This window comes from Cololabis saira, chromosome 17 (assembly GCF_033807715.1).
Source record: "Cololabis saira isolate AMF1-May2022 chromosome 17, fColSai1.1, whole genome shotgun sequence".
Lineage (NCBI taxonomy): Eukaryota > Metazoa > Chordata > Actinopteri > Beloniformes > Belonidae > Cololabis > Cololabis saira.
The window spans coordinates 39540743-39568559 of NC_084603.1; the positions used below are offsets into that span (position 1 = coordinate 39540743).

Here is a 27817-nt window from a genome sequence, read left to right on the forward strand (position 1 = left end):
CTGATATAACATGAATTACTCCTATGTGGGATCAATAAAGTTCTTATTTTTGCCATCTGACAAAATTAAATATATTATATTTGGTGCCTAACTGTTTCCCAAGTATATTAGTGCGTGTGTGAATGAATAAATGAGACGTAAAACGTAAATGTCTTTGTAGAAAGGCGCTTTATGAAAATAAATCCATTCACTTGTATTAGTTTACAGCGCAGTCTTGCCACATCCAATATGGCGGCGACGTTGACGTATCGCAGCAGCTCCATGGGGCGTCCGCGTGCGTGAACAGCCAATCAGATCGAAGGAGAAGAGCAGATGCGGAAGTGGGAGTGATAGTCGTGGAGCCTCGGAGATGAGGTTAAATAATACATCCATGCGGAGATGAGGTCCGCGCGTGTTGGTGCTCAGCTCCTGTCCACGCTGGCCAAGCTCCCCAGGCACGTGCCCGCCAGGCTCGTGTCCGTGACGCGGCAAGCTTCCACGGGAGCGCACAGCGGCGCGCGGCCGCCAGGTAAATGCGCGTCACCTGACGGAGGAGTTCAAACCAACAACAATGCTGTTGTAACTTTCTACTGTCTCTGTTGAAGCAGCGCAGTGAGGAATGCTGGAGTTTAGAGTTTATGTTCAGGAATTTTGTAGACAAACCTTGTTTCATTTATTGATTAATTGATATGTTAGCATTTTGAGATTATTTTATGAAAAGTGCTTTACAAATAAAATGTATTATTATTATTATTATTATTATTATTCCAGACACGTTAAAACTATTGTATAACTTTGTATCGATATAAAAATAGATATACAGGACTGTCTCAGAAAATTAGAATATTGTGATTTTCTGTAATGCAATTACAAAAACAAAAATGTCATACATTCTGGATTCATTACAAATCAACTGAAATATTTCAAGCCTTTTATTATTTTGATATTGCTGATCATGGCTTACAGTTTAAGAAAACTCAAATATCCTATCTCAAAAAATTTGGATATTCTGGGAATCTTAATATTAAACTGTAAGCCATAATCAGCAATATTAAAATAATAAAAGGCTTGCAATATTTCAGTTGATTTGTAATGAATCCAGAATGTATGACATTTTAGGTTTTTTAATTGCATTACAGAAAATAAAGAACTTTATCACAATATTCTAATTTTCTGAGACAGTCCTGTATATACGCACACACATTTTGATAGAATCCCACACGTAATCCTGTTTAACATGTCTCAAGAGGGGGAGGTAGAAACTTCCTTCTCCAATATCCCAATATCTCTTTATATCCATCCGGTTTTCTGAGTCTTATGAATGTATTTAAAACAAACAAACATATATACATATAAAGTAATGCAGAACGTAATCTAATCCGTCATCTCCAGTCAACACCTACAAGCTCAGAACTGCTGGTTTTCAAACCTGGAAACCTTATATTCACAAGACACAGGTCCAGTACCACGGCAGACCAGAACGGACGACTGCCATCAAGTTAAAAATGGTTAAATGTTTTTTTTTCTTAAGATTGTACATCTCCTTAGTCATCATGGTTTTTGATGTTCTGTTGTGCAGACAATAAGGGTCTACGGGATTTGACAATTCTGGCAGTCTTGGTTCTGGAGCCAGGTCTGTAACAATAGGAACTATTGTTAGGAACCATTGTTTAGTCCCAGGTTGAAAACCCCTATTAAGTGCACCCAAAAGGCTGCAGGGCATGATGCTGCACATACAGAAATATGACTTAGATGTGATTTGTGTGCCTGGAAGAAACATGTTACTGGCAGACACTCTCAGCAGAGCCTATCTTCCTGAGAGTACACCTGAGGAAGCTGAAGGAGAGACTGTCAACATGGTGCAACACTTACCAATCTCATCAGACATACTACATGACATAAGGTCTGCCACAGAAAAAGACAACACATTGCAACTTCTCATCAGAACAATGAGCCAGAGATGGCCCAAGGACAAGTCACAAGTACCGAATTAAATCAGGCCTTCTTCTCAATACAAGAAGAATTAAGCCATCAAGACGGAATAGTCTTCAGGGGCAAGCGTGCCGTCAATCCTGATACACTGAGATCAGACATCACTAGCCGATTACACTCATCACATCTGGGTGTTGAAGGATGCCTACGCAGAGGTAGAGAGTGTGTCTGGCTGGGCATGAACGACCAGATCAAAAAGTATATAGCCAAGTGTGACATCTGTAGATCGATGGACAACAAACAACAAAAGGAAACGCTAATTTCACATGAAGTGCCAAGCAGGCCGTGGTCAAAGGTGAGCACAGATCTGTTTGTGTTTGACAATAAGGACTATCTCATCACTGTGGATTATTTTTCCAACTTCTGGGAAATAAACTACCTTACTTACTTACGTACTTACGCCTACTACCCCTTCTGGGGCATAGGCCGCCAACAAGCGATCTCAACGCATCTCTGTCATGAGCCGTTTTCTCCAGTTGGGTCCAGTTCATCTTCATGGTGTTGGTGTCCGCCGCCAGGTGTTTCTTGGGCGACCCCTTTTCCGCTTTCCCCGTGGGTTCCATTTAAGGGCTTGTCTTATGATGGAATTTGTGGGCTTTCGCAGGGTATGGCCTATCCAGCGCCATCGGCGTTTCTTAATTTCTTCTTCCGCAGGCAGCTGGCTTGTTCTCCCCCAGAGTTCAGTGTTGCTGACGGTGTCTAGCCATCGGATGTGGAGGATCTTCCTTAGGCAGCTGTTAATAAAGACCTGTATTTTCTTGGTGGTAGCAGTTGTAGTTCTCCATGTTTCTGCCCCGTATAGGAGTACTACCTTGACATTGGTGTTAAAGAATCTGACTTAAGTTTTGATGGTAAGTTCTTTGGAGTTCCAGATGTTCCGTAGTTGTACGAATGCTGCACGTGCTTTCCTGGTTCGTGCTTTCACGTCTGCGTCTGTGCCACCCTCTTTGTCAATTACACTGCCGAGGTAGGTGAAGGATTCGATTTCTTCCAGTGCTTCCCCCTCCAGCGTGATTGTGTTGGCGTTGGCTGCGTTGATCTTGAGGATCTTGGTCTTTCCCTTGTGGATGATGAGTCCCAGTTGTGCTGAGGTGGCTGCTACAATGTTGGTCTTCTCCTGCATTTGATGTTGAGTGTGTGACAGCAGTGCCAGGTCATCGACATAGTCCAAGTCCTCCGTTTGCTTCCAAGGAGTCCACTGAATGCCGTTCCTTCTCTGTGCAGTGGAGATCTTCATTATCCAGTCAATGGACGGAGGTTGTCAGTCCCATTTTGTAAAACAAAACGTTATAAAAACAGCTTTGTTCCAGCTGCAGTAACACTGCTGAACAAGCTGTAGTTTGCACAAAAGTTGCACAAGTCACTTTTCGGAGCACGATGTATTTTACAATGTTTTTATCTTATTGCTCTTATCCATTCCTAACTTGGAGGAAATTTTGCTCTTGGTGTTTTAATTCTTTTTTTAGCCTCATGTCTTTTATTTCTTATATTTATTTCATGAACTGCAGCACTTTCTGTCGAGCCGAAGCTGTCTCCTGTTTTATGTGTATGCGTTCTTCTTAAATGTCTTGTTCCTGAACTGATTGTCTGTTTCTTGTTTAACTCTTGACTGCAAAACCAGTTTACCCTTGGGTATCAATAAAGTAACCTGAACCTGAACCTGAATCGCTAGCAAGAAAATAGACTCCTGGTAGATACTAAATCCACCACAGTGATAAAGAAACTGAAGGCTCATTTTGCCCGCCAAGGTGTCCCTGACTCAGTGATCTCAGACAACGGCCCACAATACGCATCCCAGGACTTCCAAAAATTCAGTAAACAGTGTGGATTTCAACATGTGACCTCATCACCAGGCTACTCACAGAGTAATGGCAAAGCCGAATCAGCTGTCAAGACAGCAAAAAGACTCCTTATCAAAGCCAAGGCGGCGGGGCAGGATCCCTATCTTGCACTGCTTGACCAACACACCATCACAGGGGCTGGAGAGCAGTCCAGCACAGCGACTACTCAGTCGCCGTACCAAAACACTGCTGCCAACAAAAGCAAGCTTGCTAAGACCAAAAGTGGTTTGAGTCAGCCAGAATCTGAAGAACAAGCAGCAATGCCAGAGTACATACTACAACAGATCCACTAGAGACTTGGACATACTAACCACGAGTGACTGTAGCCCCTTTCACACAGAGATTCCGCAATATTGGTGTAAAGAAGTCCTGCCAATACGCCGCCTTTGTTGGTTCACACAGAACCATACAACGCCGGCATAACGCCGCTCCCGTCTGTAAATTCACACAGCATGCCGGCGTTCCGCAATCAGAGGCGTGACGACAGCGTCAGCGCTGGCCCCGGCTGGCCCCGGCATGCCGGCTGTGTCATTCACACAGACCCCGTTTCGGCTCTGTGACTACCTCCGCTGCCGGCTTATTGGTGGGGCCACTTGGCCCCCCCATTCCGCCTCCGTGACTTTCACACAGAACAGCGAGGCGGCTTAAAGGCGCAACGTTCCCGCCTCGAACTGGCTGTGTGAAAGGGGCTTGTGTGAGAATGCAGCCACTCCCACCCCACACTGTCTGGAGATTAGGCAGGGTGCTGAATAGGGCTGCAACTAACGACTATTTTAATAGTCGACTAGTCACGGACTATTGAAACGATCAGTCGACTAATCGGATAATTAGTATTTTTTTTTAAATTTAGTATGAGGTTGCTTTAATTACGTGGGAAATGATAATAAACACAAGAAAGATTGCACTATAGCCCTGCTATAGCGGGACGGTTTTCTTCATCCCACTCCCTTTGAATTTCTGACTATTACCGCCTGCAACGTGTGTGTTCCACTCCCGCCCGCATTCACAAAACCCTGAGAATTCATGCCGCACAATAATAGAGATGCATTGATTTAGTGTCTTCTCCCGTCCCGCAAGAGAAATGTCCAGACAAATCTATCTGATTTAATGTTAATAACATGATAATTGTGTAGCTTGATGGATAATTGACAGTTCATAGGTCACCTGACCCAAAGTTAGATGCAAATCCATCATTGTTATCATCACACAAGCTTTTTCGCCTTTCGCGCTGCATCAATTATGATTGAGGTTATAGCAACGAGAGTAGCTGTGAGTGGCGCAAATAATACTAATAAATAACATGAAATAAACAAGGTTAACAAATGAAACAAATTAATTTAACAAATGAAAATAGGCTTAATATCTTACCAAGGCGAGTCCGTTTCGTTCAGCACTCCGACGTGCTTTCTCTTCAAATGCATTACCGACGTGCTCCCGGTCAAAGGTCGGCTTTGCAAACCTTGCAAGTCATCTTTTTATTCGCCGTATCGAGGCTAAAATGCTCCATTGTCGACAATTTTGATTATCGATTTTTGTCGACAACGTCGACGAATCGTTGCAGCCCGAGTGCTGAAGCTAGTTGATGGGAGGTCCTATGAGGTTCAGCTGCAGTCTGGAAGTGTCATTAGGAGGAATCGCAGACACCTCAGGCGCGCACCAGGAGTGACCTTCAGTGACCCTATTCACATTGAGATCTCCAGTCAGCCACGGGCTGTGGGATGCGAACTGTCAGAGACTGTTCCTATTCCTCACAGTGTCACAGCAGGACATGCACCCAGAGACACTGGTAACACAGACACTCCTGTCACGACCAGAGCTGGTCGCACAGTGGTGCAGCCACAGCGACATAAGACTGTGTGTTATGCAAATAGTTGAGGTGATGTTATGTTGTTTACATGCACTTTACACTCTGGGAAAAGAAAAAGCACAAAGTTATGGTTTACATATGATATTCGCAAAGTTATGGTTTACATATGATATTGATATTGTGGTTCTTTGCACATTTCAAGCTCTTGGCTAATGTTTAAGACAAACCGTAAAATATTTTATATGTACAGTGTTTTCGGTTTTGTTGCCAGGTTGAACACGGACTGTTTTGTGTGACGGAACACCTTGTGAATGTCCAGACTGAGCTGAATGTACCTTACACGCGAGTTTAATAAAGTTTGCAACCCAATAGGGTGAATCAGAACGAATAGTGTGCCGTTCTTATGGGAAAGTAGCAGACTTTAACAAGGTCTGGAGCCAGGTCTGGAGCCAGGCTGTCACTAGACGATTCTGGGGCTGATTGGACCTCTATTCATCTGTTGGTGTACGTTCATGTATATGTGTGGAGCAGGAATGAAACAGTCCAGCGTTGCTTGCTCATCGTGGTACCTGTAGGCTGGGGCCAATCTCATTATCTCATTGTCTTCCTTCCCAGGAAAGCTGGTGCGGAATGGAGAAAACAAGCAAACTGTGGTGAGTTTCCGTGATATGAGATTTCAGCACTGCTGTGATCATCCGGGGGATGATTGGAATTGTACATCTTGTGTTACAGTGGCAACAAAAACTGTAAATCCCCGGGAAACTTCCCTGCATTCATTTGACACCTTAGTCACAGTTATGGCGCTTTTCCACTAGTACCTACTCAGCCCGACACGCCTCGGTTTGGTTCTTTCCCACGAGGGGTCTAACGTGCCGAGTAGATACTTTTTTGTAACTATTCTGCCGAGGTTCTAAGCTGCTGAGTCGGCTTTATCTGACATCATCACACTACAGACCACCGATTGGTCGAGGGGTTGGAGTCAGACGTCTGAGTCAGGATGTGACATCAGAGAAAGAGCGACTGACGGATTCTTGTTCATTTTATTCAACCAGCAATGGCAGCAAAAGTCTGTTTCATGATCCAACTCTGAGGTGCAGATGTTCATAAACCTGGTGCTGAGGAGAGAATTAAAAAGGGATCTAGACGGAGATAAGGAACGACCAGATCTACCAGGAGCTCTGTCTCTTCATAGCTGCTCACGGCTCCAGCTGACTTTTCAGCAGCGCCGAGACAAAAAAAATAAATTAAAAAGCGTTGCCGCTTGAAGCTTCTCTCTCTCTCATTTTTTAACTTGGTATTAAACACAAGCCACAGATCCAGCAGCACATCTATCATCTCCTCCAGGTTCTACATCTTTAGTGTTGTTGTCTTCTTCGTTTAGATGACACGGCTCTCTTTAGATCTTTCCACGGCATCTCAGTGCAGTTAAGATGTGGACTCTGACTGGGCGATTCCAGAAGGTGGATTTAGTTTTTTTGACGCGATTCTGTAAGGGACTTGCATCCACATAAACATGGAGGGATCATCGTCCTGCTGCATCAATTCAATTTAATTAAATTAAATTTTATTTATATAGCGTCTAATACAACAAAGTTGTCTCTAGACGCTTTCCAGAGACCCAGAACATGGCCCCCGAGCAGTTATTACATACACAATGGCAGCAAGGACGGATTATCATGACCACGGGCCCTGGACACAAACTCGCTATGGGCCCCTACCCACAATAATATGCTACGTGCACGGTGCATGCCCTCCCCAATCACCCAGTTTGGTCACACAATGGCGCAGAGAATCCACAATCACACCGTGTGATTGTGGATGGCGGAGTGGCAGAGCGCGGGTCTCAGTACAGAGGGGGCGGAGCATTCTCAATGGGCCCTTATGATAGTCATTTTAACGTTCAACAACACCTCATCCTGCCCATCAAACAACATTTATTCTCACTTTTATTGAGCCAAGCCTATAGGCCTATGCTGCAGAAAGCAGAGTAAAGTCACAAACCTGTTCAGAAGAACGAACGCACGCACACACACGCACACACACACACACACACACACACACACACACACACACACACACACACACACACACACACACACACACACACACACACACACACACACACAGAGGCCTGACAGCTGTCAATCACATGGAGCTGAATACTCAGATAGTCACGGACTGACTCAGTTCCATCTTTGATACAGCTTAAATACAAAAAAAAAAACATTACACAATCTATTTAGATAGATATAGACACAGCGGTCTATAACATCATTTCTGAGCTCTATAACAGAGAATAGACTCGGCGGTCTCGTTGACAACAACACAAAGCTCATTCAAATAGGCAGGTGGTCAAAGCTACCACAACATTCTGGTAAATAAATGATTTATGAAGGTTCCACTGACTCACCAATGGTAGTTATCTTCCATAAAACTTTTTACATGCTTAGTCCTCTTTTAAAGTTTAGCGCTCATCTCCTAAACGGCCGCAAATTTGCCGAGTCGGCAAATTGGCTGTAACTGTAAAGGCTGATTTATGGTTCCGCGTTTCACCAACGCGGCGCCTTCGGCGTAGGATACGCGGCGATGCGCACGTACGGTGCGCGTCGCCGCGCACCCTACGGCGGAGGCTCTGCGTCGATTTAACGGCTCACAGCCCTGATGCGTTCAGGACAGTTGTAAAGTAAGAATTAGTCTACACTGACCGCACAATGCACATTTTATCGTAATTATAGCCTACAATTTACGATTATATATGAACGTTGTAGAGAAAATCCTTTTTGGGATCTCCACAATAATCCTAAATTTTCCATTATTCCAAATCGTCTAAGTTTTTCCTTCATCCGTGGACTTGAAGAAAACACAGGAGTCAAAGTTTCGGCTGGCATTCGTCCAACAAATACTGTGGAGGTCCTTTATTCCAAAAAAAGTACAAGACGTCCACAGGAGAGCATCGCATGTTCCGCGGTCCAAGGAAAACTCTGAAATTTTTATCTCCGGAACATGGCTTTTATAGGCAGATAAGAGACATATGACAATAAATGCATTATTTTCTCTTTTACGATTCTACACATCTGTTCAGCAACTTCTTTGAAGTTCTTTCTTTGCATCCTTATCATCACTAGAAAACTGCCGCTTAGGAAAATGAGGCTTCTTTGCTCATTTACTATAATCATTCATTATTTTGCCTCTTTGCCACAGTTGCTCAAGGCCATTGGCTTGCAAGTGCAGCGGACTTCCCCCTCCCTTACCCGTGTGTGTGTGTCCGGCCAGTGTTTTTTTCCACTCTCTCTGTCTCTCTCTCCACTCTCAATATTAGTCTTAGTTAAATGTTTTACTTAGGTGTTAGATGATTATAAAATATTCACATAATTATATAAAAATATCCTCAACAATCCCCCCTATGATACTAAAAAGTATCATCTCCAACCCACATAACTCGACACATAGTCCTCCCCATAAGGATTCATTAGTACAACACACAAACTTTTTAGGGTAAAAGCGTCACCATCATGAGTACATCAGTAATTTCAGCTCACAGTGAGAATCACCATACGAGACACTGCCCCAGCCGCCAAAGTGGCAGCAGGACCACGACTCGAACCACCCCGGGACTAACCCATCCCAATGGTGTAGCGATCAGTCACTGTGGGCCTTTTCATTATCCGACCCTTGCAGACATGGCCAGGGAAACTTCCCCTCAACACCACAGTGATGAGTGGTAAAACCCTCGCCAGGTGGCAACGTCAGCATTACACATTTCAACAGTTTACGAGTAATATACAATTCATAACATTATACGTGAGCATGCAATCAGATACATTGGTGAATACTAAAATTATAACAGCACACATCAAACCATGCCTATTCTGTTTACACAGCTAGGTACTGTTGGTTTGTCCTAGGGAAGATTCCCTGGCACACTAATGAGGAGTAATCTTCTTAATTCTTCTTTCTTCGGGGTGTCAGTAATTCTTCTTTCTTCGGGTGTCAGGGGTGTAGACTATTCTGACACCTGTTTGACCTACCCAGGGGATTATTGTGCCCCTTTGTCGAGGGCTTAGGTCTGATGTCCGCCGCTGCGCCAGATCCAGCCGGATCTGGGGTACCGATCTTTGAGGTTGGTCGGTTGGGGCCCACTGCGACCAGTGACACCACGTGTCTCTTTTCCCGTGGAGTCGAACGGTGTGAGTGGTCCGTTCTGGGTCCCGCCCGCCTCAGCTCCGAGCACTTGCTTCTGATGACTCTCAAGAGAACCCACTCCGCCTGTGGGGCTGGCATCTCCCCCCTCTGGAGTCTCTGACCTGTTTGGAGTAAGAAGCACCCAAACTCTGCGGTTCGGAGAAGTAAACTTCCGTTCCTAAAGTTGCTGTTGAATGCCTAGTGGGAGGATTACCTTCCCATCTGGTGTTTACCAAACACCCTCATGATCTTTCCTACTCCACGCAACTTAACTCCAAATGATTTAATACATTAGTTACTAGTGTATAATGATAAGCTTGCTAATTTCTTTCCTCTTGGGTATTGGGTGTACACACCTGAACAATCAGACCTGCAAATTGCCCTAGTAACTTCTTTGAGGCGGTCAGGGGGTACTTAGGATTATCTACAGTGAATAATGTTACCTTCATGGAAAAATGGCGAAAAATAAAATTTATTAGCTCCCACGAAACATTAGCCCCAAACTACTGGCCGATGATCAAATTCATTATTACAATAAATGAAAAACATCAAATTAATTATTTCCATAAATGAAAAGCGAGATTCCTTGTTAAGCTCATCAATTATTTAGTTCCAGTAAAAAATGGATAAATACGGAAAATATTTTGCCTTTCAGATCAAAAAATATAAAATGATGAAGAAATAGAAAGTAAACTTCTACAAATTTCCTTGGGGTCCTCATTGATAACTGTCTAAACTTTAAATGTCATATTGATCATCTTGTGCAAAAACTAAATAATAAAAAATAAAAATAAAAATAAAATCTGAATATATCGGTCTGTTTTTCAAACCGAGACACCTGCTTCCACGTTCTGCCCTTCTTATTCTTTATTAGGATTAGTATTAGCTAATATTATAATTTCCCCCCTTGTCAATCCATACAGGATTAACAACAACATGCAGTTAGTCTTAATCGGAGGAAACCCAATCACGCCCCAGCGTGGGCGGAAAAACAAATGCCGGCGGGCCAAACGAGCCCGGCGTTTCCTCCTGTGTAGTCTGGATTGGCTAGAGCGGGGGCAGTCCGGAAACCTCCCTTCTTAGCAGCTGGAGAGCCCCCGTTCTGCCCGTCAGTCCACTGCAACCGGGCTGACTGTCATCCTTGTCCACCTGCTCGGATTAAAACTCTCAATGGGACTGTTTTGGTAGCACAATCACACACCCAGGGTCTGCTGTAGCCTGCCAAGGAAAGACAATCAAAATACCGTCCATGTACATTAAAGCCGTTGATTGTATACCTAACTGACTACGATCATCCGCAAGCGCGTGATCAAAGATGGAGGGAGAGTGTACGATTGTAGGCCTTTACAAGTAAAAGCAAACAAATGCTGAGATTCAAGATGAACTAGTATGCTGAAAAATGCTGAGCACAGAGCTAATACCGTGTGGGGATCAGGTAATACCGGCATTTCCTCAAATTCATGCACTAGTCTATATTCGTTACCACCTGGTCGGTTGATGGGAAAGATTGAGGCATTGCATGCACTATCTGTTCTCATCAGGGCCCCCCTATCCACTGGCCCTGCTATAGCCTCTATAGCATCTGCTTCTACATAGGGACCCTACTTATGACGGGATCTGTTCTATTAGCACCATGTGTTTGTTGGCCATTACCATTTGTTTATCTTTTCGTCTAGATACTATAACCCTCTCTACGTTTTCTTACGACTTTGTCCACCAGTGTGAGTGCAATTCTGAAAAACAGTTCATCTGAAACAATACTCCCATGAGGTGTCGAGTTGGATTTAAAACCAGTCTGTGATATCCACTACTGCAAACTCAAAGTCCTCATGAACTTGTTCTCTTTCAAAGGCATAGCACAAAGGAGAGGTGGCGTTGGTTTTCTAGCCGTGTCACCACCAGTGGTCTCCATGCTTCCCACTCATGATGAAGGAAGGAGTCCGGTGTTGTTAGCTTCATCCAGTGTACTTGTGCCTCCAGGTCGCTCGTCGGTACCTGTGGAGATTCTGCAGGAATCGTTAGTGGCATCATGGGAACAGTCATATTGTCAGGTTGGTCTTGTACCATCTCAAAATATACACCATCCGGATTTTTGCATTGGGCTGACACAACGCATCTCTTCCCAAACGATTAACTGGCGTGTTGTCCGAATCTTCGAGGCAGCACGGGGAAGGTTGGCTCCATCTTCTCCTATTGCAGGAGTAAGCTGCCCCCGCGTCCCCCCTCCAGGGTTTGGAGGTCCTGACCCAGGATTTTGGGGCCCTGTCCCCGGAATGATCGGACAGTCCATCTGTATGTGTCCCATTTGTCTACCTCCCCAGTACTGTAATCTTGAGTATTACTGAGGCATTGTCGAAGCTGCTCATGGTGTTGCAGGAGCTGCTTGCAGTATTGGCAGATGCGGTCCCCTACCGCCTGTAGGCTCCCAGGAATCACCCCCTTGGTTGAGATAAACCTGGATTGGGGGAACCAGCAGAGTCCGGGCCTGACCTGTATAGGGTGCTATAGGATAAGCATTAAGCACAACAGGTATTTGTTGAACAGGAGGGAGTGATATTGTGGGTGTGCCTGTGTCACCCCTCCGTAAGATGGTCCCGCCTCTGGCTCTGTCAATCAGCGATGTTCTCTGATGTGGAGCTGGTCGCATTCGTACTCACTTCTGTTCCGGCGTGGAGTGCGATGACTCCGGCTGACCCGTCCCTCTCCATGCTCTGAGTCATCCGGATCTTTGCTTCTCGTTATTGAACCTGCTTCTGGTACATCTGGACAGTCAATTAACCATTCATCCTCTGTTCTACAGCACTCTTCTTCTGATTCGTCAGTAGTACTGTCAGACGAATGTCCTGACTGGTCTGCTCCCTCCTTCTGTTAACTTATGGTACTTTGACCGAGATGGGATTCACTTTGCATGCTATCTTTCTAAAGTCACTCAATTTATTATAGCCGCTTTCTTCCCATCCCCAGTTATCCTTTCTTTGACACTTTTACGTGTCATTTTTTGTCATATATTTCCTATCTAGTTTTCAGCTTTGATATTAAAATACTACAATATATTGTGTTGCTCAGCATTTTCCTGCCTTTTAGAATTACAAATTACAACATACTTTTTTTTTTGTATTTCCTTCCAACCCTCCGTCAACCCTATCACAGCACCTAGGATCAAAGCAGCCGTCGAGAGGCCAGTGTTTTCGTCCAGATGACATTTTGTGTCATCTTCTCATACCCCTTTAAAAACTTTTGTTTGTTAGACGGATGGGTAACCACTATTACCTTCAGCCAGTGTTGTCTTCTTCGCCCGTTTTACTTTCACCGGTACCCATGGTATTTGGCAGTTCACAGCGATCCTCACGGCCCGTGGTTGCTTAGTTAATTCTTTTAATCTTGTCCCCCTGTTTTTTCCTTTTTTCCAATCTGCCTCGCTCTCAATCAATGCAGACTCATAATAATCCTTTTGGTCATTTTTATGCCTAATGTTCTATTTCAAAGATTATTTAGTGTATCTGTATTCTATTTTACCTTATACCAATATACTGTGCATCTTTTTTATTCTTTAACACAGTTTATTTGTTGGGTCCAACTCCCTTGCCATTTAAGCAAGATCAGCTTGTACAGAACTGACTATACGCCTTTGCAGACATCCCAATCATGCCCATGTTTTAACAGGCAAAACTTTCAAACTCCGGGGTTAATTCCCCTGCTACTCCAACAGTCATACTGTTATATAACAATACACTAATTCACTGTGCTTATGCACTAGTGAATACATCACAGGGCCAGACACCTAGTCTGGTCCTTTTCATAACCTTTTAATCATTATTTATAAGTAATTATCAGTTATTCGTTATTCATTCCTTAATTGTCCCATTAATATTCGTCTATGTTCTACCCTTTCAATTCATTCCATTATATATATATAATTCCATGTATTCACACAGATCCTCTGTGCTAATATTTATATTTCTATTATTTAGTTATCTAATCACACTATCTATAGCAGGATTCCACAGTCTTTCCGTCCAATCCTAGTTATGTTCTTTCAAACGTATTATACATTATTATATGCCATCAGCGGTTTTCACAGATTTCTCCGGCCGGTGAGAAATATGTGAAACTATATAACAAAAAACAAAACATAAAAAAAAAATCTTCAAACGCTCCTCAACTCTCCGCACCACGGAGAGAGAAGGAAAAAAAATAAAACCACTTTTCAAACACTAAATAGCAACTCTCTTAAATCATAATCTTCTTCACAACTTCAAATACCAAAAACTTTGTCCAACACTAAAACAAAAACTCTTTTAAATCATAATTTTTATAACTTCAAATCCCAAAAACTTAAATCATAATTTTTATAACTTCAAATCCCAAAAACTTTGAACTTCAAATCCCAAAAACTTAAATCATAATTTTTTATAACTTCAAATCCCAAAAACTTAAATCATAATTTTTCATAACTTCAAATCCCAAAAACTTAAATCATAATTTTTATAACTTCAAATCCCAAAAACTTAAATCATAATTTTTTATAACTTCAAATCCCAAAAACTTAAATCATAATTTTTCATAACTTCAAATCCCAAAAACTTAAATCATAATTTTTATAACTTCAAATCCCAAAAACTTAAATCATAATTTTTATAACTTCAAATCCCAAAAACTTTGTACTTCAAATCCCAAAAACTTAAATCATAATTTAATTTTTTTTTTTTATAACTTCAAATCCCAAAAACTTTTTCAAACACTTAAACAGCAACTTCCGTATAAACACATTAAATCAACCACTATTGTTTAAATCATAATCTGTTGTATACATTCTCAGTGGTACTTTTTTCCACAGACCCAAACCTGATTCTGGGCAGGTACTTCTTTCCCGTTCTGTTAGAATTATACACACAGCCAATAACTAAAATTAAAAATCCGTGCCACACCAAGAAAAGAAAAAACAAATAAACTCGAAAACTTTTTTATAACTTCAAATCCCAAAAACTTTGAACATCAAATCCCAAAAACTTAAATCATAATTTGTATAACTTCAAATCCCAAAAACTTTGTACTCCGAATCCCAAAAACTTAAATCATAATTTTATAACTTCAAATCCCAAAAACTTTGTACTCCGAATCCCAAAAACTTAAATCATAATTTTATAACTTCAAATCCCAAAAAACTTTGTACTCCGAATCCCAAAAACTTAAATCATAATTTTATAACTTCAAATCCCAAAAACTTTGTACTCCGAATCCCAAAAACTTAAATCATAATTTTATAACTTCAAATCCCAAAAAACTTTGTACTCCGAATCCCAAAAACTTAAATCATAATTTTATAACTTCAAATCCCAAAAAACTTTGTACTCCGAATCCCAAAAACTTAAATCATAATTTTATAACTTCAAATCCCAAAAACTTTGTACTCCGAATCCCAAAAACTTAAATCATAATTTTATAACTTCAAATCCCAAAAAACTTTGTACTCCGAATCCCAAAAACTTAAATCATAATTTTATAACTTCAAATCCCAAAAACTTTGTACTCCGAATCCCAAAAACTTAAATCATCATTTTATAACTTCAAATCCCAAAAAACTTTGTACTCCGAATCCCAAAAACTTAAATCATAATTTTATAACTTCAAATCCCAAAAAACTTTGTACTCCGAATCCCAAAAACTTAAATCATAATTTTTATAACTTCAAATCCCAAAAAACTTTGTCCAACACTAAAACAAAAACTCTTTTAAATCATAATCTTTTTTGTAACTTCAAATCCCAAAAACTTTGTCGAACACTAAAACAAAAACTCTTTTAAATCATAATCTTTTTTATAACTTCAAATCCCAAAAACTTTGTCCAACACTAAAACAAAAACTCTTTTAAATCATAATCTTTTTTTGTAACTTCAAATCCCAAAAACTTTGTCCAACACTAAAACAAAAACTCTTTTAAATCATAATCTTTTTCATAACTTCAAATACAAAAATCTTTTTCCAGAAATTCTACCCAGTTAAATACGCTTCTTTTTCATCCCATTGGCCACATTCATTCATCCACACATTCTGAATTTTGTGCCGAATACCAGCCGATACCGTCCATACATTTAAAAAAATTGTTAATTCTAGGTTTTTTAGAAAGTTTATACCAGCATTTTCTGACCATTGGAGCTGGCCGGAGGGAGGATATTAGGGGTGCAGCGGTTCAGGCAGCCCACGGTTCGGTTTCGGTTTATGTTAACAGTCCTTGCTTCGACACCTACCCTCATAAAAGGATCAGTACCAACAGCATGGACCCGGCAACTGCACACGACTCAGCGGTAAGTGACGTTAATCTTTATGTTATTTATATTTGTCTACAAGTATGATCTTTGCATGGGCCAAGTATTTAGGTTAGCACTGGTGTGACTCCGTGTTACGGAGCTCTATTAGTATCGTAATACATTTTTCCTGTTTATGTTTTCAGATTTTTCAAGCAATGCACCTGAAACTGTTCAACGACATCTCCCGAAGACGCAGGGTCCTTCATTGAGCCAGCAATAGTGCATAAATGTTCTTTATCCTCCTGGGACCCTAGGGTCACATATGGGGACCTACTTCCCTGACTTCCCCAAAACCAAAGAAAGTTATTAAGCTTTACTCTGAGACTTCCAGTCCTCAAGGGAGGACTGGTATATCCATCTAGTAGTGAATAATCATCCCAAACTACTCATGCTGCACTCACAAAACAGCGGAGATATCAACCAAACGCTTCTATGGAAGCTTCCCAACTAGATGTCACCAATGTACTGATAATGGTAGAATTTGTATGGTTGACTCATGTTTAAAACCCTTCTCCCAGTCCAGCCCTGTTATGAGTGTTAGTATGTAGTGATTCTGTTTAGAAGCGCAGTGGTGATGATTTATGGGCCTAAGTTGAGATCTCTGTCCAGACGACTTTTTTTTTTTTTTTTTTTTCCTATCCGGAGAGGCCCATATGCCCTCCCCTCCTACACGTCATTCCAGCAGCCAATCAGCACAGAGCCTTATCATAGACACGCCCCTTTGAATCAACCAGCCAATCAGCACAGAGCCTCATTACCATAGTCACGCCCCTTGGAATCAACCAGCCAATCAGATCATAGTCACGCCCCTCGAAATCCACCAGCCAATCAGCACAGAGCCTCATTACCATAGTCACGCCCCTCGAAATCCACCAGCCACCCATTCCCTCAGAGTTCAGCAACGAGGCGGCTGGAAGACAAATCTCCCTTATCCTGAATCACAGTCCCGTGTCAGACCGACGCTGAGCCCGCAGCGCGAGGGGGGCCCACCCCGCGTCCGCTAGCCAAGCACCGGCCCCTTATCACGGAACCACAACCGAGCTTTAATTTTTCCATTGCTGATATAAACTGTTTATGCTGATCAAATGCAATGTGTGCATGTGCTGAGCCTACTCTGAAACTTCTATGGAAACAGCATTCCCGTAGCCCCATCATGGAAGAGATAAGATAAGAGAATCCTCCCTCCACTTTGAAAAAGCAATAAAACTTCTCACACACACACACAACTGCCTCTTTAATCTTAACAACTCAGTCGTAGGTATACACTGATGGATGCCGCGGGGGCACGGACCGCCCCGACGCTAAGCGGATGACTGTCCTCCCGCTTCCGCGAAACTTATCGTAAATAATTACAATTATTATTATTTATAATACCCATAATAGTACAAAGTATCCTGATATAGAGCGAAACCAGATAGAGCGAAACTACCGGAGTCAAATTCCTTGTTGGACAATGTTCGAATCACAGTCCCGCGTCGGACCGAGGCAGAGCCCGCAGCGCGGGGGTGCACCACCCCGCGCCGCGGAACCCGCAGCGGCCACGATCACGGAACCACAACCGAGTCTAATATGGGAGACTTAAAATAAAAAAATGGGTGAGATCCGCCTCAATTCTCTCGTGTCATACCGAAGATTTAAAGCCGTGAACCTATTTCCTCAAACTCCCCCCCGCCACAGGCACGATCATGACCCTGAGTTAAAAGAGTTAAAAGGCGGCGTGTCTAATTTAATTGTTAGGGGAGTTTGCTCGAGACTAGGAGTCTGCCTTTATTTATTTGCCACAGCAACTATTATTTATTTATTTATCTATTCATTTATTTTTTCCGATCATAATCGGCCAGCGGAAACCCAGCCCCCGAGCCGCTCGGCAGGCGTTCCTCCCGCCGAGCGGGAGGCTCCATTCCTCCCACCACTCTCAAACAATAATTTCAAACAGGAAAAACTCTGTTCAACTATTTTTCACTCCCTGATCTAACCCCGAAGATTTAACGCGGTCCTTATCTACCCTCTGTTTTAAACTCCCTCCGCTCCGCTCCGTGTGAGAGGAAGCAGGCCGGGCAGAGCGGCGCTCCGCTCCGCTAACGGCAGCGCAAACACTCTGATTTTAAAACATAAATTTAATGACAAAACCGAAAATCCGTAGCACACAAGGGCAAATTTAACCGCAGAGGGCGAACTAAACTGTTTTTAATTTTACATCGAGAACCGCTGCAACCTCTTTTCTCCTTTTCCTCTCTTTTTTCTTTTTTTTTTTTCTTTAAAAAAAAGAAAAAAGATTTATCTCCTACCTCCCACCGGGATCCGTAAGTCCTGAAATCCGGTAACTTTCTCCTGAAGCTCGGCTCGCCAAATGTAGAGAAAATCCTTTTTGGGATCTCCACAATAATCCTAAATTTTCCATTATTCCAAATCGTCTAAGTTTTTCCTTCATCCGTGGACTTGAAGAAAACACAGGAGTCAAAGTTTCGGCTGGCATTCGTCCAACAAATACTGTGGAGGTCCTTTATTCCAAAAAAAGTACAAGACGTCCACAGGAGAGCATCGCATGTTCCGCGGTCCAAGGAAAACTCTGAAATTTTTATCTCCGGAACATGGCTTTTATAGGCAGATAAGAGACATATGACAATAAATGCATTATTTTCTCTTTTACGATTCTACACATCTGTTCAGCAACTTCTTTGAAGTTCTTTCTTTGCATCCTTATCATCACTAGAAAACTGCCGCTTAGGAAAATGAGGCTTCTTTGCTCATTTACTATAATCATTCATTATTTTGCCTCTTTGCCACAGTTGCTCAAGGCCATTGGCTTGCAAGTGCAGCGGACTTCCCCCTCCCTTACCCGTGTGTGTGTGTCCGGCCAGTGTTTTTTTCCACTCTCTCTGTCTCTCTCTCCACTCTCAATATTAGTCTTAGTTAAATGTTTTACTTAGGTGTTAGATGATTATAAAATATTCACATAATTATATAAAAATATCCTCAACAACGTATCACACAAAACGGGGCCCTATGAGCTTGTAAATGTATTTATTATTTATTTTTATTATTAATTTACACATAACAAAAAAAAAAAAATGTTTGAAAGCCGAGGGCCCCCATTGGCTCCAGGGCCCTGGGCACATGCCCACTTTGCCCATGCGGTAATCCGTCTATGAATGGCAGGTAAAAACTCCCCTAGTGGGAGAAAAACCTTAAGCCAAACAGTGGCAAGAAAAACTCCCCTTTAGGAGGGAAGAAACCTGGACCAGGACCTGGATCATAATGGGGGACCCTCCTGCCGAGGGCCAGACTGGGGGGTCAGGGACGGCAACAGCACAGCAGGCAGCTGGAAGCAGCAACGGGATGACCGGGGGTGGGGACCGCAGGCCAGCACGCAGCTCCCGAAGCTCCGGCCCAATCAGCAAGTCCCAGGTTGGGGTGCAGGGTCGGGGAAAGGTTGAGAAGGGGCAGGGCCAGGGAGAGGAGTCTTGACGGACAAACCTCTCCCCCGCCTGAAAGGGGCCGTTACCCTGCCCCTCTCACTCCCACACTGCAGGATCCGGTGTTGTGCATTCAGAGATGCTCTTCGCCACCGGCAGAGGATGCTGCACCATGTACAAAAGAGAAAAAAGAGAAGAGAAGGGGGGGCACAAGAAACTACAGGAGCAACTCTAACACACTAGAGTTTACACTACCTAGAGATTTACCAACACCAGCTAGAGGTTTACTAAACACTAACTATAGGCTTTACTAAACAGAAAGGTTTTAAGTTTAGTTTTAAAGGTGGAGGTGGTGTCAGCCAACTTCTTCCAAGATTCAGGTGCTGGACGGACTTTCTGGTAAACTTGGGCATCTCTCCGTTTGCTCCAGCTCTGTGAACGTTTAATCGCTGTGTTAAGTAAAGACGCAGAGATTATGTTTGTTATTGTGACTCTTACTTGTTATCATATCTTTTTTTAAATTCTGATTAAATAAATGGTAACAGGAAAGACTTCTGCCTGTCATCACCTTTTATCCAGGTCTGTGTGGAGGGGAACATTGCCAGTGGGAAAACAACTTGTCTGGAGTATTTCAGCAAAACAAGTAACATAGAGGTACCGATAGTCCTGATCCTCCGACTGAACACTCTCAGGCCTGTTAGATTGCAGATAAATCAGTGTTAAATGTTGGTTCCTCTCTCATCCCGGTCATCTCAGGTCGTTACAGAGCCAGTGTCTAAGTGGAGGAATGTCCGCGGACACAACCCTCTGGTAAGTCACATGACTGCATCCCTGCACATGCTTGATTACAGGCTTTTAAAACAACTCCAGGTCGAAAATTAAGAGAACACGTTAATCACTTTTAAAGTAAAAAGGAAGAGCGGCTTTAAACAAGTGCAAAGATGTGTAAAAGTATTATAATAAAAGTTAATTTGACTCTTATTGATTTTAGTTTTTAGTGATATAGTATCAACTTCCTTATTCTAACGGTGATTTAAGCACAACACGCTCAGGTTTTGTCAGGTTAAAGCAGTGCAGCTCTGAGGGCAACTGCAGCAAACCAAGTCAGTCAAAACTAGCTTTAAACAAGTGCGTCGGACATTTGTCCGGCTAGCCATGAGGCCAGAGTTATGCATGTTCTCAGAGTATTTGTTCAGGAACAGATGATGGATCGTTTTAACCCTGCACAGTGTTTACATCCACAAAAAAAGCGGATTAACAGTCCCCCTCCAAATGATAAATCTGAACTCTTTGAGCCTGAAGTGTCTGTCCCTGCAGGCGCTGATGTACCAGGACCCAGAGCGCTGGGGCATCACTCTGCAGTCGTATATCCAGCTCACCATGCTGGACAGGCACCTGTCGGCCCCCGTAAGTCTGCTGCAGCTGGACATGTAGTTGTGGTGCTGTACTATAATGTATCCTGACCATGTACTGAGATTTTTTCCCTGGTTTCAGTCGACTTCAGTCAAGATAACGGAGAGGTCCATCTTCAGCGCCCAGTACATCTTTGTGGAGAATCTCTTCAGAAGGTACATTTACCAGCGGCATTTCTATTTAATCTAACTTTAAGAGGAAGTGAAGCGTTAAAATGTAATTTATATTTTAGGAATTATCAAGACATAGCACAAAAAACTAATTTCGCGTGGGAAGAGAGAACAGAGAGAATGAAGAACAGAGAAAGGAGAGACACAGACATAACAAAGACATAACCAGCACAACAAACTACAAGAACGATGGACAACAATAATGATAATAATAATAATAATAAAAGTAGTATGGACACTAATCCCTTATCTGAGGTCCAGTAGAACCAGTATGGACACTAATTCCTTATCTGAGGTCCAGTAGAACCAGTATGGACACTAGTCCCTTATCTGAGGCCATAAGAAGGTCATTCGTAACTCGAACCAGTGCTGTCTCTGTGCTATGATGCATTCTGAACCCTGACTGAAAAACTTCAAACAGATCATTTCTATACAAATAGTCACATAACTGGCTTGCAACAACTCTTTTTATTTTTATATATAAATGTAAGATTGGAAATTGGTCTATAATTAGCTAAAATGTCTGGGTCAAGAGAAGGTTTTTTAAGTAAAGGTTTAATTACTGCCACTTTGAAAACCTGTGGTACATATCCTAAACTTAGGGATAAGTTAATTTGGTCCAGTATTGTCGTACCAATAAGAGAAAAAAACATTTTTGAATAGTGGAGTCGGGATGGGGTCTAACATACATGTGGTTGATTTAGCTCTATTAACGAGTGAGGTCAGCTCAGGGAGGTCTATAGGATCAAAACAGTCTAGAGACAAGTCAGAGCCTAGGGAAGTCGCTAAAGCTGAAGAAACACCTACAACCGGCTGGTTGATTTCTTCTCTAATTCTCATGATTTCACTGTTAAAGAAGCTCATAAAGTCTTCACTACTGAGAGCTGCAGGAATGCACGGCTCAACAGAGTTGTTACTTTTGTTATCCTTTTTTTATTTTTTTATCAACGATGAATAATAAGCAATGATGATTTTCTGGCCCCCTTTACTTTCTCCCAGTGGAAAAATGCCAGAGGTGGACTACGCTGTTCTGGATGAGTGGTTTGATTGGATCATAACAAACATCTCCATCCCGGTTGACCTTATTGGTAAGAACTGCTGAAGCAGAAATACAGAAACATGTTTAATGAAGATGAGAGTGGCACTACGGTGGGAGTGCTTTACTCTTTAGGAATTATAAATATCCTTTTTGTATGTATTTTGTATAAAAGTGTGTTTCTGGGGTATTTCTGACAAATGTCCATCAAGTTTGTCTTCTTCCACCTGTTGAGTTGACAGGACTTGGTCCGTTAATCATTAGTATATGACACACAGCATTGATCTGCTAAAGTAATTCCAGGGTCTCACCTGAGTTCTGAAAGACCTTGAATTGAATTGAATTTTTAAAATTTTGTAACAGTTGTTACAAAACACAGTTGTAATAAATGTAAATAAGAAAAAAAAAGACAAAAATATAAATAAAAACAGGCATCCATCATAACTAACATGCTCGAAAAGGAGCAGGAAGAAGTGGTAAAAACAATAAATTCCCGTTGATGACGTTTTTGTGTAAAGCTGATTTATGGTTCTGCGTTAAATCCACGCACAACGGGAAGGAAGGAAGGAAGGAAGGAAGGAAGGAAGGAAGGAAGGAAGGAAGGAAGGAAGGAAGGAAGGAAGGAAGGAAGGAAGGAAGGAAGGAAGGAAGGAAGGAAGGAAGGAAGGAAGGAAGGAAGGAAGGAAGGAAGGAAGGAAGGAAGGAAGGAAGGAAGGAAGGAAGGAAGGAAGGAAGGAAGGAAGGAAGGAAGGAAGGAAGGAAGGAAGGAAGGAAGGAAGGAAGGAAGGAAGGAAGGAAGGAAGGAAGGAAGGAAGGAAGGAAGGAAGGAAGGAAGGAAGGAAGGAAGGAAGGAAGGAAGGAAGGAAGGAAGGAAGGAAGGAAGGAAGGAAGGAAGGAAGGAAGGAAGGAAGGAAGGAAGGAAGGAAGGAAGGAAGGAAGGAAGGAAGGAAGGAAGGAAGGAAGGAAGGAAGGAAGGAAGGAAGGAAGGAAGGAAGGAAGATTCCGGTTGATGAGGTTTTTGTGTAACAAACATGGCGGATCTGAGTCATTCCAGTTTTGCAGTACAGGTGTACTGATTTAATTGTTTTTTATTAATTCAATTTAATTGGTGTAGTTTAGTAGCATTTAGTATCTTTTAGAGCAGTGTTTTGGCTCCAAAGACTGAATGTGGTGATAGATTTATAGTTACAAAGGTGGAGTTGAATTGGTATTTTTTTTAATTGTCATTTTTATCGTTATCGGGATAAATGGCAGAAATTATCGTGATACATTTTTTAGTCCGTACCGCCCATCCCTAATATATATATATGTATCTATATATGAACCCCGTTGGAGTCCAGCTCCCGCTGAGGCTGGTTGACCCGCTGGTTGACCCGCAGGTTGACCCGCAGGTTGACCCGCAGGTTGACCCGCAGGTTGACCCGCAGGTTGACCCGCAGGTTGACCCGCTGTCCCAGAGACGCCTGTATGATTGATTTGTTCTGTTAAACCCAGACAAGTGAAAACATGCTGCAACCAGTGAGATGGAGAGCAGAGGTTCTGTCTGGGCCTTTTGTAATGTGTGTTCTGTGGTGTTTCCTCTGGTCCAGTTTACCTGCAGACGTCTCCGCAGATCTGCCATGACCGGCTGAAGCAGCGATGCAGAGAAGAGGAGAGCGTCATTCCTCTGGTGAGGCTTCAGCTTCAGGGCCGGCCCGGGTCCAGAACTGTGACTTCTGAAAGTCATTCCACTTTTATAACAGCAAATATGTGAAATGCTTAGTCTAATCCGGTATCCAGTTCCAGCCCCTGGATACTGGTTCTTCCAGTTTAACCTGAACAGAAGCGTCAGAACGCTGGCAGCAGATTCCAGAATCAAACAAGATTTTTTTGCTTGTAATGAGAAGATAAATCTTGTCCCACTGGCAGATTTTTCTACTTATTTCAAGTGAAAATTTACTCGAAACAGGTGAAAATTGTCAAATAACAAGTTATTTTTCTGGTAATGACTCTTGTTTTAAGTGTAATGAGATTTTTTGACTAAAAATGAGACATTTTAACTAGAAATAAGACAAATATACTGGGTAAGGTTTTGAGTTTTTGCAGTGTAGCGGCCTGCGGGTGGCCGGATCCGTGGCTGGGCCGTGGCTGAAGTGACTGTGCTGTGTTTGTGTGCTCGTGTATCAGGAGTACCTGGAGTCCATCCACCAGCTGTACGAGGACTGGCTGGTCCGGGGCAGCTCCTCACCGGTCCCTGCACCGGTACTGGTGAGTCGGGCTCACCTGGGGACATGGAGAGAAACCTCGCTGGAACCCGTAGTTTCTGTTTGAGTTTTAACCTTCAATGTTTTACCAGGTGATTCCTGCTGACGGCGACCTGCAGACGATGCTGCAGCAGTACGAGGAGCACCGGGACACCATCCTGACCCCCCGCAGCCTCTGACCACGGCAGTTACCACTACTGCTCTCCTACCAGCCTTTTGTTACAACATTCATTTAAACTCAATTTTATTTATTGTACAAGTTCATACTTCTCATGAACTAGTTCAAAGTTCAGTTCACATAGTTTAAAAATAAATAGTTCACCATTTTCACTTTGAACTAGTTCAAATTCAGTTCATTTCAATATCTCCAACAATGTAGTCCATTATCAGTGTTTCTACCTGTTGCAGGTAAATCCTCCCCCTGAAGGAGCAGCAGTGGGACTGGGGTCGTTTGGGTTGTTGGGTCTTCTTGGTCTTTCCTGATAACTTTGTTTGATTGTCAAGGACTTGCAGATATTTTCTCACGCTGGACGGATGCTTTAACTCCACATGACGTTTACAATGTGAAGTTGACGGAGACGCTCGGACTTGTTTTCTCAGCGCAGGTGGACATAATTTACACAGAAAAATTATATTTTTACCATCAGACTCTTTGGGAGACGATGTGTAAAATTCCTGCAGATAATAATAAGGATCATCATCTGACGTCTCGCTGACGCTGCGTCTGCATCGTCTCTCTCTTCACTGGTCATGTAAAGACTGCACCGGGCTCGGGCCGCCGTTGCCATGGAGCTGGAGCCCGTTGCTATGCTAGTGTGTGCACTGCATTGTGGGTAATGTAGTGAGAAGTCGTCGTCGAGTATTTTAAATGTGGGCAGTGACAATATACAGCTGCTGCAGCAGTGCATGTCTCATATCAGGAGAAGGAGGATTATTCCGTAATTAGAATCAGAATCAGGTTTATTGGCCACGTCAGGTCAAACAAGACATGGAATTTGACTCGGTTACTTTCGCTCACTGTACAGTAAATAGGTAAATGACAGCTCTTATTAACATATATACAATTTTAAAAAAGTGAAAGGTGCAGCAGTATGAGTTAGACATGGTTATTGAAAGGTACATTGTTACAACATATGACTGTGATTATTATTATTATTATTATTATTATTGCACAGTGATTGATTACTCTGAGACTGAGTGATGAGAGTTCATCAGAGCAACAGCTTGGGGGAAGAAACTGTCTCTAGTCTGGAGGTTTGGGTGAACAAGTTCACGTTCAAGTTCTTTATTAGAAAATATGTTCAGCGTTCTCACAGAAATGAACGTGTTCAATGAACGCGTTCATTTGAACTCGTTCATGCACAACACTGCATATAGCGTCTATTATAACACAAGTTGTCTCCAGGATCTTTCCAGAGACCAGAACATAAACCCCCCAGCAACTGTTACATAAACAATGGCAGGTAAAAACTCCCCTGGTGGGAGAAAAACCTTCAAAAACTCCCCTTTAGGAGGAAGAAACCTGGACCAGGACCTGGATCATAAGGGGGTAGAAACCTGGACCCGGACCTGGATCATAAGGGGGGGACCCTCCTGCTGAAGACCAGCTATATACTGTAACTTCAACATACCCCATTTCCTGAACTGGGTTAAGTCATTCATGAGTTTTCATCCATAATTCAGTGCTGACATGTTCACAGTAGTTGCTGTTCAGTTGCTGAGTGAAAAATACTCTTAAGACCAAATGAACCATTCCACTGTCAGCTTCCTTTAAAGGGTTCTACTTTTCTAAATGAAATGGCTTTTTGAAAATGTATTAAAGTGTTTTGTTCTATACTGACCTGGTCTCTTTACTCCTTTTAACGTGTTATATGTTCAGTTCTCTCCGTAGCTGAGCATGTGGCCGGTGCCTGACGTCTGAGGTTCTTCCTCTGTGTCTGAACAAGTATTGAACCTTAGAGCAGCGTAGTGGCTTGGTTATCCGTGGCCGTGGGCTGCTGCTCCAGATCCCAGCAGGTTTGAACCTTCGAGCCCTGTAGTGGCGTGGTTATCCGTGGGCTGCTGGTCCAGATCCCAGTAGGTTTGAACCTTAGAGCCCTGTAGTGGCCTGGTTATCCGTGGGCTCCTGCTCCAGATCCCAGCAGGGGCCCAGGCTCACGTGGGTTTTCTTCCAGTACTGGTTTCCAAACAAACACGTCCAGCGGAAAGCTGAGTGAGAATTGTCCAGATGTGTGTGTGGTTGGGTGTAAGTGGCCCTGCACTGGTGATGGCTACTCCGACGGAAAAAACAAAACCAAAATAAAATAAACAGAGAAATTTGCTTTTACTCCAGGGCGGGCACGGCTGACTCCGTGGGCGGGAACGGCCCCCCCAATGCCACCGGGTCTGAGCTGATGTCACATCTTGACTCAGACGTCTGACTCCAACCCCCCGACCAATCGGTGGCCTGTAGTGTGATGATGTCAGATACAGCCGACTCAGCAGCTTAGAACCTCGGCAGAATAGTTACAGAAAAGTATCTACTCGGCACGTTAGACCCCTAGTGGGAAAGAACCAAACCGAGTGGAGGCGAGTCGAGCCGAGCTGAGTAGGTACTAGTGGAAAAGCAGTATGCAGCATCTGCTTTTCTACTTTTCTCCTCGATGAAGAACCAAAACATCTCACAGGAGTGTCTTACTGACGGACACCAGACATAATGAACCAGCATCCAAGAAGAGACGCCAGGTATCTGGCTTGGACACATCAGATTAGATCAGTGTGTAGCAAACTGAGCCATAATTAACGTTTTCTTTATGCACTTGCTACTCCAAGGCATGGGCTTGAATGGTTGATATTTGGCTGCAAGGCTGCAAATAGACAAGAGGTATACGGTTTTTATTTCAAATTTTATTTAATAAATGAATGCCATTGATGCGTTTTTTGATTTGAAATTTGATTTTGAATGTCTGCACTATTAGGTTATAATATATTGGTAATTAGCGTTGTTTGCTCCATATTCAATGTTAAAGCAAATCTTGTTTGGGTCCATATTAAAAGGTTAATTTGTTCAATTTTGGCCCTTGACTTTGTTCAAGCTTTAAAGGAGCTTGAGGCAGGATTTATGAAAAAAATTCGTAAACGTTTTAAGTTTTCTAGTAATAATGTCAGATGAAGCGTTCCAAACCAAAAACAATGAGCCCTCTAGTGTATCTCTCCGTTGCCTTGAACAGGCTTGTAACACCTGCCAATGTAATAATGCCCACAAACGTAATAAACCACAAACTTAATAAAAATATGCAGCTTTTAATGTAATAATCCTGCAAATGTAATACATTTCCCAAAAACGTAATAGTCGCTGCCTACTACAAACGTAACACGCGATTTCCCACAAATGTAATAACTATTACGTTTGTAGAGATTTATTAAGTTTGTGGGGAAGTGAAAATCTTCA

The 27817-nt window shown here is 42.6% G+C and overlaps 1 protein-coding gene across 1 annotated transcript; it reads left to right on the top strand.

Moving 5' to 3' along the window:
* The first annotated feature begins 322 nt into the window (after positions 1–322).
* On the top strand, positions 323–26227 carry tk2 (thymidine kinase 2). The gene is made up of 10 exons (XM_061745347.1): positions 323–508; positions 6235–6272; positions 20105–20179; positions 20282–20335; positions 20843–20932; positions 21020–21093; positions 22108–22196; positions 23734–23813; positions 24311–24391; positions 24480–26227. The coding sequence occupies exons 1-10, from the start codon at positions 379–381 to the stop codon at positions 24564–24566; spliced, it is 798 nt and encodes a 265-aa protein (XP_061601331.1). The 5' UTR covers positions 323–378; the 3' UTR covers positions 24567–26227.
* The last annotated feature ends 1590 nt before the right edge of the window (positions 26228–27817 follow it).

Coding starts and splice junctions, on each gene's coding strand:
- tk2 (XM_061745347.1), top strand. CDS start 379: ATGAGGTCCGCGCGTGTTGGTGCTCAGCTCCTGTCCACGCTGGCCAAG. Junction 20,336..20,842: donor TCCGCGGACACAACCCTCTG/GTAAGTCACATG, acceptor CTGTCCCTGCAG/GCGCTGATGTACCAGGACCC. Junction 23,814..24,310: donor AGGAGAGCGTCATTCCTCTG/GTGAGGCTTCAG, acceptor CTCGTGTATCAG/GAGTACCTGGAGTCCATCCA.